Source organism: Ambystoma mexicanum, chromosome 8 (assembly GCF_040938575.1).
Source record: "Ambystoma mexicanum isolate Mex_15411 chromosome 8, UKY_AmexF1_1, whole genome shotgun sequence".
Classification (NCBI taxonomy): Eukaryota; Metazoa; Chordata; class Amphibia; order Caudata; family Ambystomatidae; genus Ambystoma; species Ambystoma mexicanum.
The window spans coordinates 673,863,890-673,881,697 of NC_090929.1; the positions used below are offsets into that span (position 1 = coordinate 673,863,890).

General features: G+C 49.0%; 1 protein-coding gene across 4 annotated transcripts in view; it reads right to left on the reverse strand.

Annotated features, from left to right (window-relative positions):
- PSD (pleckstrin and Sec7 domain containing) overlaps positions 1-17,808 on the reverse strand; it is a 1,402,592-nt gene that overhangs the window by 112,140 nt on the left and 1,272,644 nt on the right. For all 4 annotated transcript variants that reach the window (XM_069610471.1, XM_069610469.1, XM_069610470.1 and 1 more), the window contains exon 14: positions 7,375-7,532. In XM_069610471.1, coding sequence (XP_069466572.1) covers positions 7,375-7,532 — 158 coding nt within the window. The remainder of the gene's footprint in view (positions 1-7,374; positions 7,533-17,808) is intronic.

A 17,808-nucleotide genomic window follows, 5' to 3' on the forward strand; every position in this document is an offset into this window, starting at 1 on the left:
AGTACAGAAAAGAGAGATATAAAAGGAAGTCTATGTTCCTTCCATCCGAGCGGGGAGGAAGGGTGGGCGCATGTGAATCTAAGCAGATACAATCATCAGAAATGCTTTTACGGTAAGTAATGCATTGTCTTCTGATGCTTGTTAATCTGCTTAGAATCACATGCTGTGCATAGACTAGCGAGCAGTCCCCGGAGTTGGCGGTGGGTTATGAGAAGGAACAGTAGAGAAAAGATGTCTTAGTACTGCCTGACCCACCTGGGAGTCAGATCTCGAGTGTGCATCTAGACAGTAGTGTTTTGTAAAGGTGTGCACAGAACTCCAGGTAGCCGCTTTGCAGATGGACTCAAGGGGAACATTTGCAATGAATGCTATGGACGCCCCCGTGCCTCGAGTAGAGTGTGCTCTAGACTTAAAGGGCAGTTCTCTCTTAGCAAGAGTATAGCACAGAGTGATGCATTGAACAATCCATCTAGAAATAGTGGACTTTGAAACTGCATCCCCTTCTCTTCCTGCTGCCACCGAGACGAAGAACTGATTAGTCTTCCTCAGTGGTCTGGTTCTTTCCATGTAGAACATGACCGCTCTGCGCACATCTAGTGTGTGCAGAGTTTTTTCTCCCAAGTTGGAAGGATTTTGAAACAACGTTGGCAGTTCTATAGACTGGTTTACGTGGAATTTCGATATGAACTTCGGAGCAAACCTTGGGTGCGTGCGTAGAACCACCTTATCTCTGTGAACTGTAACGAAGGGGTCTAGAACAGAAAGAGCCTGTAGTTCACTTACCCTCCTGATGGAGGTGATAGCTATTAAAAAAGCAGTCTTAAGAGTGAGGTCTTTAAGAGATGCTTTGTGCATGGGTTCGAAAGGTGAGCCCATGAGTCTGGTAAGTACCACGTTAAGGTCCCATCCGGGAGCTGGGTCAGCTATCGGGGGGTGTATTCTCTTTATTCCCTCCATGAAGGCCTTTATAACAGGGATCTTCCAGCACGACACCTTGAGTTGGGAAGTGGTGTATGCAGAAAGTGCCGCTAGGTGGACTTTAATGGAATTGAACACTAGACCTGAATCCAACAAGTGGGTCAGGTATAGAACAATATGTGTGGGAGAGCAGTCAATTGGGTTGATGCCTTCCCCTCTGCACCAGATGACAAATCTCCTCCACTTGCTAGAGTAGCAGTGGCGAGTGTTAGGTTTTCTGGCTTCCCTGAGAATGTCCATACATCTCTGCGGGAGCAGTAGATGTCCGAATTCTATGATCTCAGGAGCCAAGCTGCTAAGTTCATGTTCTGGGGGCATGGATGCAGAGTCCTGCCCTTGTCTTGTGACAGCATGTTGTACGGGCAGGGGAGTTTCACTGGGGGAGATAGAGACATCTCCATCAAGTGAGCGAACAATGGCTGTCGGGCCCACATTGGGGCCACCAGTATCATGGTTACTTGTTCCTGGTGCATCTTGTGCACCACCTTGTTGAGAAGGGGAGTCGGGGGAAAAGCGTAAACAAATTTCCCTGACCATTGCATCGACAGACCGTTCCCCTTGGATTGGTTCTGGGGGTACCTGGAGGCGTAACTTAGGCATTGTGAGTTCTCCAGGGTTGCGAATAGGTCTATTTCTGGGAATCCCCATTGTGTGAAGACGTCGAAGACGATGTCTTCGTGCAGTCGCCATTCATACTCTTCGGGCAGGGGGAAATCTCTGCTGAGTTTGTCTGCCAGCAGATTGAGTTCCCCTGGTACATGTTCTGACAGTAGGAACATGTTTTGTTTGAGAGCCCACTTCCATATATTTTGGGCCAGTTTGGACAGTCCTGGAGAGTGGGTGCCCCCCTGCTTGTTGATGTAGTACATGGCTGTGGTGCTGTCTGTAAGGACCAACACAGTTTTGCCTTGTAGGTGTTCCTGGAAGGCTTTTAGCGCCTTGAACACAGCTAGTAGCTCCAGTAAATTTATGTGTTTGGATGCATCGTTCGGAGTCCACACTCCGTGAGCAGTCTGATGGGATAGGTGAGCCCCCCATCCTGTTAGGGATGCGTCTGTGGTTAGAGTGGCTTCCGCCGCGGGTGTGGCAAAGGGTTTCCCTTTTTCCAGGTTTTTTTTTGTCCACCATCTTAGCGAGAGAACCAAGGCCTGCGAGACCACCACTGGATCATCCCATAATCCGCTGGCCTGACACCACTGGCTGTTGAGCCACTCTTGCATAGGGCACATGCGCAGGCGCGCGTGAGGTACCAAATAAATACACGACGCCATCATGTCTAGCAAGCGCATTGCTTTGCGTACCGTCACCTCTCGACCGGTCACATATTGAGGGATCTGAAACAGCATGTTTTGGACCCTCTCGTTGGAGGGGAAGACGAGGCCGTCCTTTGTTTGAATTAGAGCCCCTAGGAATTGTTTGATTTGGCTGGGGTCTAGGCTGGACTTCTTTTCGTTGATGGAGAAGCCCAACTGGAACAAAAGGTCTACAGTCTTTTGGGTATTGGAGAAGCATGTTTCGTAAGAATCCCCTGTTATGAGCCAGTCGTCGAGGTAAGGGTAAACTGGGATGGACAACCTGCGCAGGTGGGCCGCTGCCACTGCCAGTACCTTCGTGAATACCCTTGGTGCTGATGCTATGCCGAAGGGTAGCACTCTGAACTGGTAGTGTTTGCCCTCTATCATAAACCTGAGGTATCTTCTGTGCGCTGGCAACATTAAGATATGAAAGTATGCATCTTTCATGTCCAATGTTGTCATGTAATCTCCCTGTGATAGCAGTGGGATCACTTCCTGTAAGGTCACCATACGAAACTTCTGGGGTTTGATAAACTTGTTCGCTGGGCGCAGATCTAATACAGTGCGCATGGTTAGATCCTTTTTGGGTACAAGGAAGTACACTGAATAAATACCTTCCGTTACCTGAGATAGAGGCACGACCTCTATGGCTCCTTTTTCCAGCAGTTGTTGTACTTCTTGGAGAAGGATGGCAAGGTGTTCCGGTGTCATGCGTCGTCCCCTCGGGGGTCTTTATGTTGGGGAACTGTTGAATTCGATGCAGTATCCGTGGGCTACGGTGGAAAGTACCCAGCGGTCTGACGTTATTCCCTCCCATGCTGGAAGAAAGGATGTTATCCGGCCCCCGACCGGTGTTGCATGGGAGGGGACACGAATCTTCGCGTCACTTGGTGTAGTTGGGGGCTTGGGAGCCTCTGGGGGTGGACCCCCGACCTCTCCCTTTGCCCCTGCGCTGGCCTCTTTGGCTGTACTGCCCACTATTGGTCTGGTAACTGGTGGCAGGGTACTGTTGCTGCTGATTCTGCTGTTGGCGTTGGCCACGAAAAAAGCGTTTGTTGCCATAGCCGCGTCTGGTAGTGGGCTTAGAGATCTGGTCAAGAGTTTTGATAGTATCGAACTCTTTTTTAGCCATTTCCAGAGCCTCATCCACCGCTTTCCCGAAGAGGTTTGAGTCTTCAACAGGTTTATTTATTAAAGACGCCTGTGTCTCCGGTTTGAACCCTGAGTTGCGCAGCCATACATGGCGTTTTAGGAGTATTCCCTGAACCAGGGAACGTCCCGCTGTCTCAGCAGCATCCTTTACAATACTCTGGTTGACCTGGGTTCCTTCGCCAATAGTTGATAGCAGGCGTGTACGTAGTGGTTCCGGTGCTTCTTCGGCGTCCTTGTGCAGTTAGGCCCACTGCGCGTCCGCGTAGCTAGCTAGCAAAGAATTGTTGTTCGCAATTCTTGCCGAAAAGGCAGCCGAGGATGTGACTCTTTTAGCAAGGGCATATAACCTCTTGCCCTCCTTGTCAGGTGGTGCCTCACTGGTGGACAGCGGCACCCCTGCCCTCTTCCTTGTATTAGTTACTACAAGGGAATCCGGAATGGAATGTCCCCTGATGTACAGCGGGTCTGAGGGTGAAGGAGTGAAAAGTTTTTCAATCCTTGGATTAACTCCTCTGATTAGTGCGGGTGTGGATAGCGAAGGGATGATTCTTCTCTTCACTGAAGCGAGGAGGGGAATGGTCTGGCTGACTGGGGGTTTCTCCTTAATTACTCTTTCCACAAAGTCTATTTCCGGAGAGATCTCCCCAGTGTCCAGTTCGAAATGTGCTGCTGCTCTGCGCAACAGGGCATTGAATGTGGGCTGATCGTCAATGGGAGACGTGTTTCTAACAGGTGAATTGTCAGGAGGATTTAGGTTCAGGACATCAGTGTCCGAATATACTGATGGGGATTGCCAGGGATGAGAAGGTCCTTCTTCTGGATTTTCTCCGAAGCCTTCTCCTACCATGTCTGGGCTGTCTTCCAGACCTTCCTCTTGGTTCTGTCCTTCTTCATTGTCCACAAAATCATCCTCCTCTTCTAAGTATTGTTCCTCACCAGTGAGGTCATACACATTATGGAAGTCTAAGGCTGTGTCCTGCCTCGGGTATTCGGCCCTGGGGTCCTCCTGAGGCCCTTCTCTTGTTCTCTTGGGAGTGGGAGGGTTCTGGGTGTTCATAAACCTCTCCATTCTCTCCATGCAGAGATGGAGCCTTTCCATGGTTTCATGGGGTACCCCTGAGCGGTCTAGCGGGGGAAAATTAGTGTTATCTTGCTGAAAACGGCTCAACCTCTCCCACAACGTCGAGGAAAGTGTCCCGTCGCCTTCCGAAAAGCCTTCCGGTGTGCTGGGGGTCCCCCCGACTGAAGGGGGTAGTCCCTGTTTTTCTTCGGGCTTTTTCGGCGTGTCTTTCGACCTTTGCATAGCGCTCGACGTGTCTTTCGGCGTACGCTTCTGGGCGTCGGCTACAACGATCCTCGCCAAGCTCTCTGTGACTCGTTTGTCAGCGGAGGGCTGTGGTTTCGACGTTACGGGTGTCGAACGTTCTACGGCGGCGTGCGCTCTCTGCTGGTGCGCGCCGGCCGATGGTTTGGGGGCGGCGCCCTTATTTGCCGAAAGCCCAGTCGCTGGTCGCGGCTGCGAGAGGGGCTTCGAACCCGAACGGTCCGAGGAGGCCGCCGGTGTAACCTGCGTCTCCTTGGGCGCTGATGCTTTCTTCGTCTTCGACGAAGAAGAGCTATGGGTTGTGTGTTTATGTGTTGTATCGTGTGCGTCAGTGTCGCCGGGGTGTTCATCCCCATAAGCAGGGCGTGAGCCGAGCCCGTCGGGGCCGGGGACAGACGACGAAGAGCGCGAGCGCTCTTTAGAGGGGTGTACGACTTCCGTAGCGGAGGTCGTGTTATCACGTTCCTCGTCACTGTCGGTGGTAGCAGCGGCGGGTGAAGACCCGGCCTTCGACATAGCGTAGGCCGCCCACCTCTTGACCCTACGGTCTTTTAGAGTCTTTGGCTTTAGAAGCCGACAAGCCGAGAAACCCTCCTCTTTGTGATCGAGGGGCAAGCAGCGGTTACACCGTGAATGCTTGTCCTTCCAAGTAAACTTGCCCTTACAAAGTGGGCAAAACCTAAAGGGTGTCCTCTCCATAGCCGAGGCAATAAACCGTGATAACTACCCCAAGGGAAAGGAAGGGGAAAAGGAAAGGCATTCTCAGAAAAAGAATCAGAGATGTCCCACGACCCCACTCTCCCTACTGTATTTGGCCTGCGAGGCCAGGCCACGTGTTCGGCAACGCCGAAGGATCTCCTCCGCTCGTCCCCTCCGTCGAAGATCTTGCTCGGCGGAGACAGCTTCACAACTGCGTCGAGGGAGGGATCGATATATTAAATCTTTAAACAGGAAAAAACGACCAAAGGTCGAGGAGATGGAATCTGCAATGTCTCTCAAGGAGCTCCGCGTAAAGGCGACCAGTAGCTGGGCGGAAAAAAACAATCTGAGGGACCTCGACGCGTGAGGGATTGTGGGTACAACACACGTCACTATAGGGATAGCATTTCAGACACGCCCTGTCGACGTCCCTTTTCGACTACGAAAAACAAAATGCAATACTCCGCAGTGACCACTGGATGTCGGACCTATGCACAGCATGTGATTCTAAGCAGATTAACAAGCATCAGAAATATATATATATATATATATATATATATATGGCTGGGCTACACTCCAGAGTGTGTCCTGGGGGATCTGAATATATATATATATATATATATAAGCAGAAAAGAAGCCAATGATTAAGGAAAGACAGCCCACAAAACATTAAACCATAACAGTTATTATAGCAGTCTATTTGTAGTTTCTTTCTGCCGACATTCTCTAGGTTTGCGTTTTTAGGTAGAGTGCATAGTTTATACTCTACCCATAAAAGACACCATCTAGAACGCAGTCAGAAAGAGCATGCAAGTATGTCACTAAATACTTTAATTAGCATGCATATCTAGCCCACAGTAGACACATGCAGTAGCTGATGGATCAATTTCTTGGTGAGCTTAAGGAAATTGAGCCATGGTGGCAGATGTTAAAAAAACAGGCAGCCAGGTAGACATAATATAGTTGTACATTTAATGACCCTTCCATTGACTGCTTTACTGCGCTAATACAAAGTATATAAAAACACGTTAAAAGAGACCAAGCAAAGCACTTTGGCAAAAGTTCAAGTTAGCAACCAGGCTGTAGGTGGTACTTGTAAAGATGTCATATTTTTGTAGAATTTGCTCTGTAGGTCTGGGGAAAACAAGAGCAGGGTTTGACATTGCTCACCCAGATACATACAAACCAGCTCAAACTTGCCCAAAGGGCAAAGGACAAATAGGCGGTCCCACAGCACAGTGGGTCAGTTTGATTACTCGGTGCATTTTAAGAACATTGGGTCAGTGATAATGGTTCCAACTACGCGCTTTGTAGCGCACTATTTTTTCTGGGGCAGGGCTACTCAAATAGTTTGACACGAAAAGTCACAGATTGTGCGACACAAATGGTGGACACCTTTTTTCTTTTATCGTACCTTGAGTACATTTTATTCTCCCAGTCTGACCCTACATACTATTCTCAAGGTAACAACATCAATAATAAATAGACCAGTGTATGCAGCCTTTCAAGATGGTAACGAAACAAGGAATCAGATGAAGATTCTAAATACTGCAAACCATTCTCCATATCCACAACCACATTTCAAGAGTTGACAATATGCCCATCGCACACCGTTCTACACATGCCAGGATCTGAGATAAGCACACCACTGTCAAAAACATAGAGGAAGAGTGGCAAAAAATACTGCTATTCTTAAATCAAACCTACGAAACAATTTCCAAGACTTAAGGTAACTTATATCGCATCCACAATATCACAGTCATGTTCTAGGCATGACAAAAAATAAATTCTTTAGAAAAAAAACAACAACACAGTTGACAGCATACTAAGGATTGTGACAACAGCTCTAAAGCAGCTGTTAAGCCAATCATGTTCTGTGGTTTGTTGGTTAGTTTGGTGTTATGCACTCCAAAGGGTAATACTTACTGAGCTTGAAAGAGAAAGACTCGCCAGTCTGCTGTCCTGAGGTAGAAGACATTTGGCCTTTTGCTGTAATCGGATGCTCTGGTAGCCAACGAGTGGTGGATACTGATGGCATTCTTTAAATCTTCTTCTGAGAGGGTCTTCCCAGGCTTATACTCCTCCTAAAAACAGACCCATTCCGATCACAAACAGAGAAGAGAAACAGGAGAAGTTATGTATTCAATTTTTAACTGTAGTCTACATGAAAAACACACATGCGAAATACATACACATGCCCTGTGATGAAGTTCCCTGACTAGTTCTGGGGACAGCCAATGTGGTGGCTCTCGAGGCTGTGGGCCACTTCGTATAGGTGGATGATGGGCCTCGTCCCCAGGTCACCCTCGCTTGGTCACCATGAAATGGCAGGGGGCAATCATAGGGACTAGGGTAGTCCAGGTGACACTCATTCCTTTCCCCAATGTGTTAGTACAGGATCATCCTGTTGACCCAAACCCTCCCCAGTATCCCAGCACTTTAGAACAGTCAGAGGAACCTTGACCCTCCCGTCTGCACACCATCCCACTCTGGGCGCTGCACCCAACTGAGGCAGTTAGAAAACCCCAGAAAGAATAAACAAAGGTTTCACTTTAATTTAGAGTCAATTCCACTCACACACTGTAACACTTGTCCTGTTACTGTAACAGAACAAACCAGGGTTTCAGGAAAGCCACAATGAGATGCTCCATGATCTCCAGTGTTCCCTCGCCAAGAATAAACGCCGCCAGCAAGTATCTGCTATGCAGTCAGGCGTTAGCAAGCATTTTTCCAGCACACCATTTCCACGCTGGGGAAATCGGAGACTTGACACCAGCACATGGACTTGCAGAGAGTTGCAGCGAGGGAGAAATTAAATCCAAAATGGCGTACAAGTCAAATGAAAGCTTGGTCCAGTCCCTTAGGCCCTAGGTGAGGCCAGGTGCACCCAGAAGCAATAACCAATCCTGCCCCAAACCCATTTATAGGACACAAGTCCAGCCAGCCACCAAAAGCCCAACCTAGTGCTCGGAGGGAAACCACTCTAATAATTATAGACTCCAGTCAGTCAGTCCAATGTGAGTGTGGGTTGCACAATGCTTACGTTTGGCAGTGGCTGGAGATTGGAGTGAGGTGGAGAAAGCAAAGGCTAAAGAAAGAGAGAGAGAGAGAGAGAGAGAGAGAGAGTGAAAGAGAGAGAGAGAGAGAGAGAGGAGTGTGTAGATAGGTGATTGCAGCAATGAAAAGGCGGAAGTTGTGAGAGCCAAGAGGGTGAAAGAGGGGTTGGAAGACTGATGGTTATGAAGAGGAGATAATCATTAGGCCGTGAAGCTGATTCAGTGGAGATAGGGGTATTAACCCCAGGTTGAGACGGTGGTAGCCTGGAGGTGGTAAAGTCACTAGGAAAGAGGTGGTTGTAACATCTAGCATGACAGAGGAGGTAATGCCAGGAGGTGAAGGTGGTAAGAAAGAGGTTGTGGTAACACCTAGCATGTGGAATAAGGTGGTCATGCCAGGAGGTGAAGGTGATAAGAAAGAGGTGGTTGAAACATCAAGAGACTAGGAGGAGGTGGTAATACCTAAAGAATAGCAGTATGTAAAATCCGGAAATGAACTTAAAGGGCAAGAGATAACATCAGGAGGTCGACAAAAGCCAGAAGGAGAAAGGTAGTTGCATAGCCAGCCAGACTAGAAAGGACCCGGTGGCTAGGTCAGCCCTACCCAGTACCAGAAGTTGGGCGGAGGAAATAGTGGGGCCAGGAAGGGAATAGTTTCTTACCTGTAACTCCATTTCTCCAGCATTGGTATCTTTCATGGATTCACATGCTTATAATATTCCCCGTCGTCAGGCTGGGAATCCCCGGTACATTATATAGACCCTTTCCCGTAGGAAAACTTTTTCGACGCTATGCGTCCTATCCACCTCGTTTTGTATCATGCGTGCCCGCGCCGTCAGGACGCCATGATATAAATACAGGACCCGTCCCCGCGCTCCCTCAGATTTCGGCCCCCAAAGTAGTGGGGGAACCGGTTTGCATGCTCAGGGGAGGCAGGCGGGCGCATGTGAATCCATGAAAGATACCAATGCTGGAGAAATGAAGTTACAGGTAAGAAACTATTCCCTTCTCCAGCATTGGATCTTTCATGGATTCACATGCTTAGAATAGATTACATAGCAGTACCATCCCGAAAAGAGGAGGCGTGCATGCAAACTCACATACTTTCCTCACAATGCTCGTTCCCTATGGTCGTGTACCCATCAGCAATAGTTAACATAGAGAACGAACAATATTCAATCATAATTGCAACAAGATCTAACCCCTCAACCGGGGAGTACCTTATTGGAATAGGTGTCTAAGCACCGCCTGTCCCATCCGAGTATCTTCGGTATGTTGTTGTGGCAGGCAGTAATGGCGGGTAAAAGTGTGTGTAGCCGCCCAGGTAGCCGCCATGCAGATGTCCCCCAGAGGAACTCCAGACCACAGCGCCGTCGACGATGCCGCCGCTCTAGTTGAATGAGCTCTTGGGCGTCGCAGAAGAGGCTTCCCAGCCTTGGAATGGCAGTACGAAATGGTAGACGATACCCATCTTGACAGTCCTTGCTTTGAAATAGCTTTGCCTTTAGCACCCAAACCATAGGCCACGAACAATTGTCTCGTTTTCCTGAAAGGTTGCGTGCGATGCAGATAAAACTTGAGAGCCCTTTTCACGTCTAATGTGTGTAACGTGCGCTCCGCTCCCGAGCATGGCTCTGGAAAAAACGTAGGTAAGACAATAGAGGAATGTTTATGGAACACTGAAGGAGCTTTCGGTATGAACTGTGGGTTAGTGGCAAGGACCACCTTGTTCTTGAAAAATCTTAAGTATGGTGGGTCTACCATTAGAGCTTGGATTTCCGAAATACGTCGGGCTGAAGTGATGGCCACCAGGAAGGCCAATTTCCACGACAAAAACTTTAGAGACGATGATGACATTGGTTCAAAAGGAGGTTTCATAAGAGACGCTAACACCAGATTGAGGCTCCACACCGGAGGAAATCTCTTCTCGGGAGGGAAACTCCTAAACAGACCCTTAAGGAAGTGCTTAATCAGGCGGTCGCTGAATAATGGCGCGGAATGTCGTTGACGTGTAAACCTGGAGATGGCGGCCAGGTGTACTTTTATCGACGACACCGATAAGCCCTTTTGAGCTAAGAACAGCAAGTATGGAAGGAGCTGTTCCGGCGTAATCGACTGCGGAACCAAACCTGGGTGATCCCCACACCACTGACAGAAACTCCTCCATTTGTACGAGTATGAAGTGTTTGTGGAAGGTGCTCTTGCCGCTTGCAGAATACGACGACACTCCTCCGGAATCGTTAGCTGACCAAATTCGGCGAAGTCAGGAGCCAGGCCGTCAACTTGAGGCTGTCCGGGTCGTGATGCCAAACAGTACCCTCCTGTCGAGACAGAAGGTTGGGGATCTTCCTGAACCTCATTGGCTCCTCCGCCGCCATGTGCAGCAGGTCTGAAAACCACACCTGTCTGGCCCAATACGGGGCCACCAGAATCACCCGACACGGGTACTTGAGGATCCATTGCAACGTCCTCCGGATAAGAGGAAATGGAGGAAATGCGTACAGAAATTTGTTCGTCCATGGGAAGGAGAACGCATCCCCCAGTGAGCCCGGCTGAGGCCATCTGCTTGCATACTGCGGGCATTTCCTGTTGTCCTTCGTCGCGAACAGATCGATGGAAGGATGTCCCCACTTCTTGAATACATGTTGTAGTTGCTGGTCGTTCAGCACCCATTCGTGAACCTCGTTCATTTCCCTGCTGAGGGCATCGGCCTCCACATTTCTCACGCCTGGCAGGTGGAACGCCAAGATTAGCATGTTGTGTTGCAGGGCCCAATGCCAGATTTTCTGTGCCTCCATCGACAGGGACCTGGAACGTGTTCCTCCTTGTTTCCGTAGGTAAAACATTGTAGTCGTGTTGTCCGTCATGACACGCACCACGGAGTCTCTCAATTGAGGAAGAAAAGATTTTAGAGCCCACCGCACTGCTCTCAGTTCTAGCAGGTTGATATGCAGGGAGGACTCTTGTAACGACCACCGGCCTTGTACCTGTAACGCGTCCAGATGAGCTTCCCATCCGCTCAGCGATGCATCCGTCACCACCGTCTTCTGGAACTCCGGTTCCACCAGAGGCATTCCTTTCGTTAGATGAGTAGAAGCTCTCCACCAACAGAGTGCTTGTACCAGTTGTTCGTCGATGACCAGTCTGTCGGACCAGCGACCTTGGCTCTGCGCCCAACGGTCCGCTAGAAATTCTTGGCAAGGCCTCATAAACAGACGGCAGTTGTTTATCAACGGAATGCAGGATGACATGGTCCCTAGCAGGGACATGTATTTGCGCACCGACACCCTGGTACCGCATCTCCATTCCGACGCCTTGCTTTGTAGCTTCTGTATCCTTTCGCTGGATGGTCTTACAAGGCTTGTGTGCGTATGAAACTCCGCTCCTAGAAAGACCAAGGTCCTCGAAGGCTCTACGGAGGACTTGCTGAAGTTTATCGCGAAGCCCAGTTCCTGTAAGAGGGACATCGTGGCCCCCAGACTGTTTCGTGTTTGTTCCATGGACGAACCTCTGACCAGCCAGTCGTCTAGATAGGGATAGACATGGTGACCGTCCTTCCTTAAATGGGCCGCTATAGGGGCCAAACACTTGGTGAACGTCCTGGGGGAGGACTTGAGGCCGAACGGGAGGACCATGAACTGAAAATGCTTTCGCCCGACGACGAACCTTAAATAACTCCTGTGTCGTGGACGTATTGGGATATGAAAATATGCGTCCTGAAGGTCTAGCGACGACAGATAATCCATGGGTTGCACTGACCTGATAACCTCCTGGAGCTTTAGCATTTTGAATTTTGAGCTCTTTAGCCATTTGTTGAGTACCCTCAGGTCGAGAATGGGCCTCCATTTTCCATTTGGCTTCTTGACCACGAAGAACCGGGAATAAACCCCTTGTCCTTCCTGTGCCACAGGAACCCGTTCTACCGCTCCTTTTTGCAGCATAAGCGCCACCTCTTGTCTTAGAACTCGAAGGTGGGGCTGGGCCGAAAACACTGGCGGAAGACTTGGAGGCTTGTTTTTGAATTGCAGCGCATGACCCATGCGAATCGTGTCCAGAACCCATCGATCTGTGGTGATACATTTCCATTGGTCGATATGATGAGAGACTCGACCCCCCAGGACGTTCCGAAGGCCGTCATTGGTTGCTGGTTTGCTTGTCCTTCGTCGACGAGGGCCCGAGCCGCGTCTTCTGGAGGCTTGATAATCTCTGCCTCTACGTGCCGACTGGGATGCACGTCTGTAACCTTGTGAGGAGTATGAGGGCCTGTTAAATCCACGGTCCCTAGAGGCTCCAAAGCGGGAGTTTCCGGAAGCACCCCTGAAGGGGCGAAAAGAGCGAAAACTTCTACCTGTCTGGAGGGCGCCGAGAGACCTAGCGGTATCCGTGTCTTCTTTCATCCCCTTCAAGGCTTCATCTACCTTGTCTCCAAACAGATGTTCTCCTTCGCATGGCATGTCTAGGACTTTGTACTGGACTTTAGGTCTGAAAGTAGTACATTTGAGCCACGCTTGTCGACGCAGTACTACGCCATGATTGATTTGTTTGAAACCAGCCTCTGCTAGGTCCACCGCAATATTAATTGCGTGGTTCGAGGCCTCCTCACCATCTCGTACTAGCAACATGGCTGCTTTTCGATGTTCTTCCGGCAAATGTTCTAGGATAGGGGCTATTTTATGCCACATCTCCCTATCATATCGTGATACAATCGCCAAGGAGTTGGCTGCTCTTACCGTCGTGGCGCCGACTGAGAGCACCTTTTTCCCAAAGGCGTCCTGCCTCCTGGCCTCGCTTTCTGGTGGGGTTGAACATTTTTGCTGTACTCTGGCATTCCTAGCCGCTGCCGCCGATACCACAGAGTCTGACAGAGGCTGTGATGTTAGACATTTTGGAGTGGACTCCGGAGCTTTAAACTTTTTCTCAGTACGCCCCTTAATAGCCGGTTCCGAGAACGGATGACGCATCGTCTTGAGGCCTTCTTGCCACACGTGGTCCAGGATTGGGATGGCAAATACCGATTTCCTCCTTTGAACCATGTGATCAAAAAGAAAACAGTTTTTCTTTTGCTCCTCAGGAATTAAGCCGAACTCGGAACACGCTTTTCCCATCATTGCATGGAAGGCTCCCACATCATCCGGAGGAGATGGTTGTGCCTGGCTCCTCGTAGACTCTACCTCTACATCCGAATTCCATGTTGGGTCTCTCGACGGCGACAGGGAAATGTCCGACCCTGAGTCACCTCGTATAGAATCGGACTCCGATAGCTCACCCTCCTCCTGCGCTCGAGGACGATCCTTCACCGCCTGGGAGGCCGACGGGCTTCTGGTCGTCGAACGAGCTGCTTGAGCTTGCTCGTCGACGGAAGGTGCAGAAAATATCAACGATGAAGTGCCAGGTTGAGGGATCTGCGTATCCAGACGCTGCAGGAGCTTCTGAAGTGTATTAAGCACATCCAGAGACAACACCGTCTGGGGGGTCAGCAACGTCGAGGATAGAGGGGCCACACCCCCACTCGCACTCATCGTCGACGTATTGGAAGGCCGTAAGCCCAAGTCCGACGGCTGCATAACCATGCCACATTCTCCGTCCGCCGACGACACCGACAAGGCCGTGTCTGGCTGCAGTAGGACCTCAGGGGGGCCGGGTCACAGACCTCTGGCTGCCAGGCCATAGATTGAGTCACCGTCGACGAAGGAATCCCCAACGCTGCTGCCTGAATAGTAATAGAAATCGTCAGCGACACCGGGGTCGACGAGCAAGTAGCCGGCACCGAGCCTTTAGACTTCGTAGCTGATTTCGTTGCCGACTTCCCTGCTGGAGAGTCTCGACTCACGGAAGACCTAGGACGGTCCCCTGAGGAGGATTTTGATGCCGCTTGCCTCTCCGTCTTAGAGGATGAGGAGGAGGAGGCCTTTTTGTGTGATGAGGAAGACCCAGCATGCTTCTCCGTAGGCTTGTCCGCAGGGCGTTTTTCGACAGGCCGTACCTTCTTCGAGGGAGGTTCCGACTTGCTCCTGGAGGCCGTGGAGCCAACTTCTGATGCCGGATAGGCACCCGCTCCGTCGTTAAGCCAGTCGACCAACCTTCTTTTTCGGTCTTTAAGGGTTTTTTGGGAGAAACCCTGGCATATCTCACATGTATCCGCCGTGTGGTGCGGGTGGAGACAGTAGATACAATCCATGTGGGCATCACCTTCATAGACTTTTTTGAGTCCACATGTCGCACAAGGACGAAATAAAGCTTTTCCGGACATATTATTTCCAGAATATAACGTCGCCGAAGCGAAATACAACCTAATTATGACTAGCAGTAACCACGAGGATCCCACTACTTTGAAAGACGGTTGAAATCTGAGGGAGCGCGGGGGCGGGTCCTGTATTTATATCATGGCGTCCTGACGGCGCGGGCACGCATGATACAAAACGAGGTGGAAAGGACGCATAGCGTCGAAAAAGTTTTCCTACGGGAAAGGGTCTATATAATGTACCGGGGATTCCCAGCCTGACGACGGGGAATATTCTAAGCATGTGAATCCATGAAAGATCCAATGCTGGAGAATGATAGTATACAAACAGAAAGGCTTGAGGGGAGGAAGCAAACGCCTCCTGGCGTATACCGTCGCTTTTCCGACAGGTGTTTTTTCGATGACATTTTACAGAACAAATTCCATTAAAAAAAATCATCTAACAAATGCAAGCTGGACACAAGCAGGATGTACCAAAATAAGAGACATGTGTAAAGGCCAGGTAATTATGACTTATCAAGAATGTAAACAAACTGTGGGGATATAGCTCAAGGAGGAATTCAAATACACCCAATTGAAACACTGGCTCATCTCACGCCCCAACAAAGAAGCGTCTACGAGACAATTAACACAGTTTGAAACTTATATGACCAAAGGCTCCAAAAAGATTGTCTCCAACCTCTCCAAATTCCTGAATGACCCAGGGGAAAAAATTCAATGGAAATATATGAAGCGGTGGGAAAAGACACTGGGAGAGCCCATACCACAGAAACAATGGGAACACGTATGGAGTACAATCCCCAAACTAACATGCTCCATTCAGATGAGAGAAATGTGGCAGAAAGGCATACTACAATGGCACTACACCCCTGAGACACTCCATGCAATGTACCCATCCTCCACTAACTAATGCTGGCGAGGATGCCCCGCAACTGGCGACTGGAAACACATTTGGTGGAGCTGTCCCACTCTCCAGCAGTTCTGGGGGGAAGTGAAAACCCAAACAAGAAAAATTACACAAAGGCCGGACAACCTGCATGATAAGACCTGGTTGGCGGGAATGTGGGGCCCGAACCAGAGAACTTATACGAAAACACAACAAGGGGTGTGATAACTCTGATTACAGCGGCGTGGCTGACGATCGCCCAACATTGGAAACAAAAAGCCCCGCCCACAATATACTACTGGCTCAAAAAGTATGGAGATTCGTCTCTCTAGAATGGATGACCTATAAACTACAAGATACCCCAGAAGCCTTGCGGAAAGACTGGGGCAGCATCCTATCCTAAAATCGATCCACACCGCAGCCTGAACAATATGACTTCACCACCTGGGGGGTGTGGGGGGAGGGAAGAGGGAGTTGGGGGGGAATATTGATATTGTTACTGATATTGTTATTGATAAAACATGAATGCTTAATTAACAACCCAATATAACATGCATACAAAAAATAATCGAAATATACAGGGGGTGGGGGATTGGGGTAGGGTTTAAAATATAGGGAAGGGGCGCCGGGGGATGCCCAATTAGAAAATACAAACATTTAATGAGTTTTTTGATGGATCAAAAACACATTTCAGGGAACGGACATAGAACTGACTCCTGGTTTAGGACAGGCCTAAAACCAAACCTCTGCAGCTCTCTTAGTCAGCTACTCCCTAATACCCACCTGCTGGCTGGGCTACACTCCAGAGTGTGTCCTGGGGGATCTGAACACTGAAATCTTGAAACCTGAGGAAGGGCTTGGGAAACCCTAGAGACTGCAATGCCCAGGTAACTGGGAAGGTGTACACAAACCTCTTCTAACTGTAAGGACTGAGTCAGACCTTCAAGAGGCTGGAAAAGGCTTGAAAGCCAAGAAAGACTGGGAAGGACATTTTTGGCACCTCACTGAGGACGATAGGCCCCAGTTAAGCCCAAGGAGAGGAACCATCCTGACATTTTTGTGTTTGGGAAAATCCTGTTTCTATTGAAAATTGGCTCTTTTTTGTAATGATTCCCTAAATAAAAGTTAGACAACACAAATCAAGGATTATCAGAATACATGTTGCGTTTCATATGGGCCTATCAAAGTTTTGAAACATACGCCTTCAGCTTATTTGCCTGCTCAATCACTCTTTGCATGTTTTAATGTTTTACAATTTATTTTCATTTGTTTTTGACAGTAAGCAGTTGATTTATATTTAAATGGCAAGTATCTTGATATTGCAATGTATGTTTATTTTATTTTGTATTTTAATAGACGTTTTGTAATGTACCAAATTGCAGTGCAACCACTATGAAGGGTGGGGAGCGTTACAGGTGCAGGGAAGAGGATACAAAAACAAGGTTGATGAGGGGGGCGTGAATATCTAATCACACTGCCTGAAGGCAAATTCCTCGGTAGGAAAAGCTTGCACAGTAATAATAGGTAGAATACTTGGGTATAGAGGCACTATCAGTGCTAATAGCCATGGTTATACAAAAAATAATCGAAATATACAGGGGGTGGGGGATTGGGGTAGGGTTTAAAATATAGGGAAGGGGCGCCGGGGGATGCCCAATTAGAAAATACAAACATTTAATGAGTTTTTTGATGGATCAAAAACACATTTCAGGGAACGGACATAGAACTGACTCCTGGTTTAGGACAGGCCTAAAACCAAACCTCTGCAGCTCTTCTTAGTCAGCTACTCCCTAATGCCCACCTGCTGGCTGGGCTACACTCCAGAGTGTGTCCTGGGGGATCTGAACACTGAAATCTTGAAACCTGAGGAAGGGCTTAGGAAACCCTAGAGACTGCAATGCCCAGGTAACTGGGAAGGTGTACACAAACCTCTTCTAACTGTAAGGACTGAGTCAGACCTTCAAGAGGCTGGAAAAGGCTTGAAAGCCAAGAAAGACTGGGAAGGACATTTTTGGCACCTCACTGAGGACGATAGGCCCCAGTTAAGCCCAAGGAGAGGAACCATCCTGGCCTTTTTGTGTTTGGGAAAATCCTGTTTCTATTGAAAATTGGCTCTTTTTTGTAATGATTCCCTAAATAAAAGTTAGACAACACAAATCAAGGATTATCAGAATACA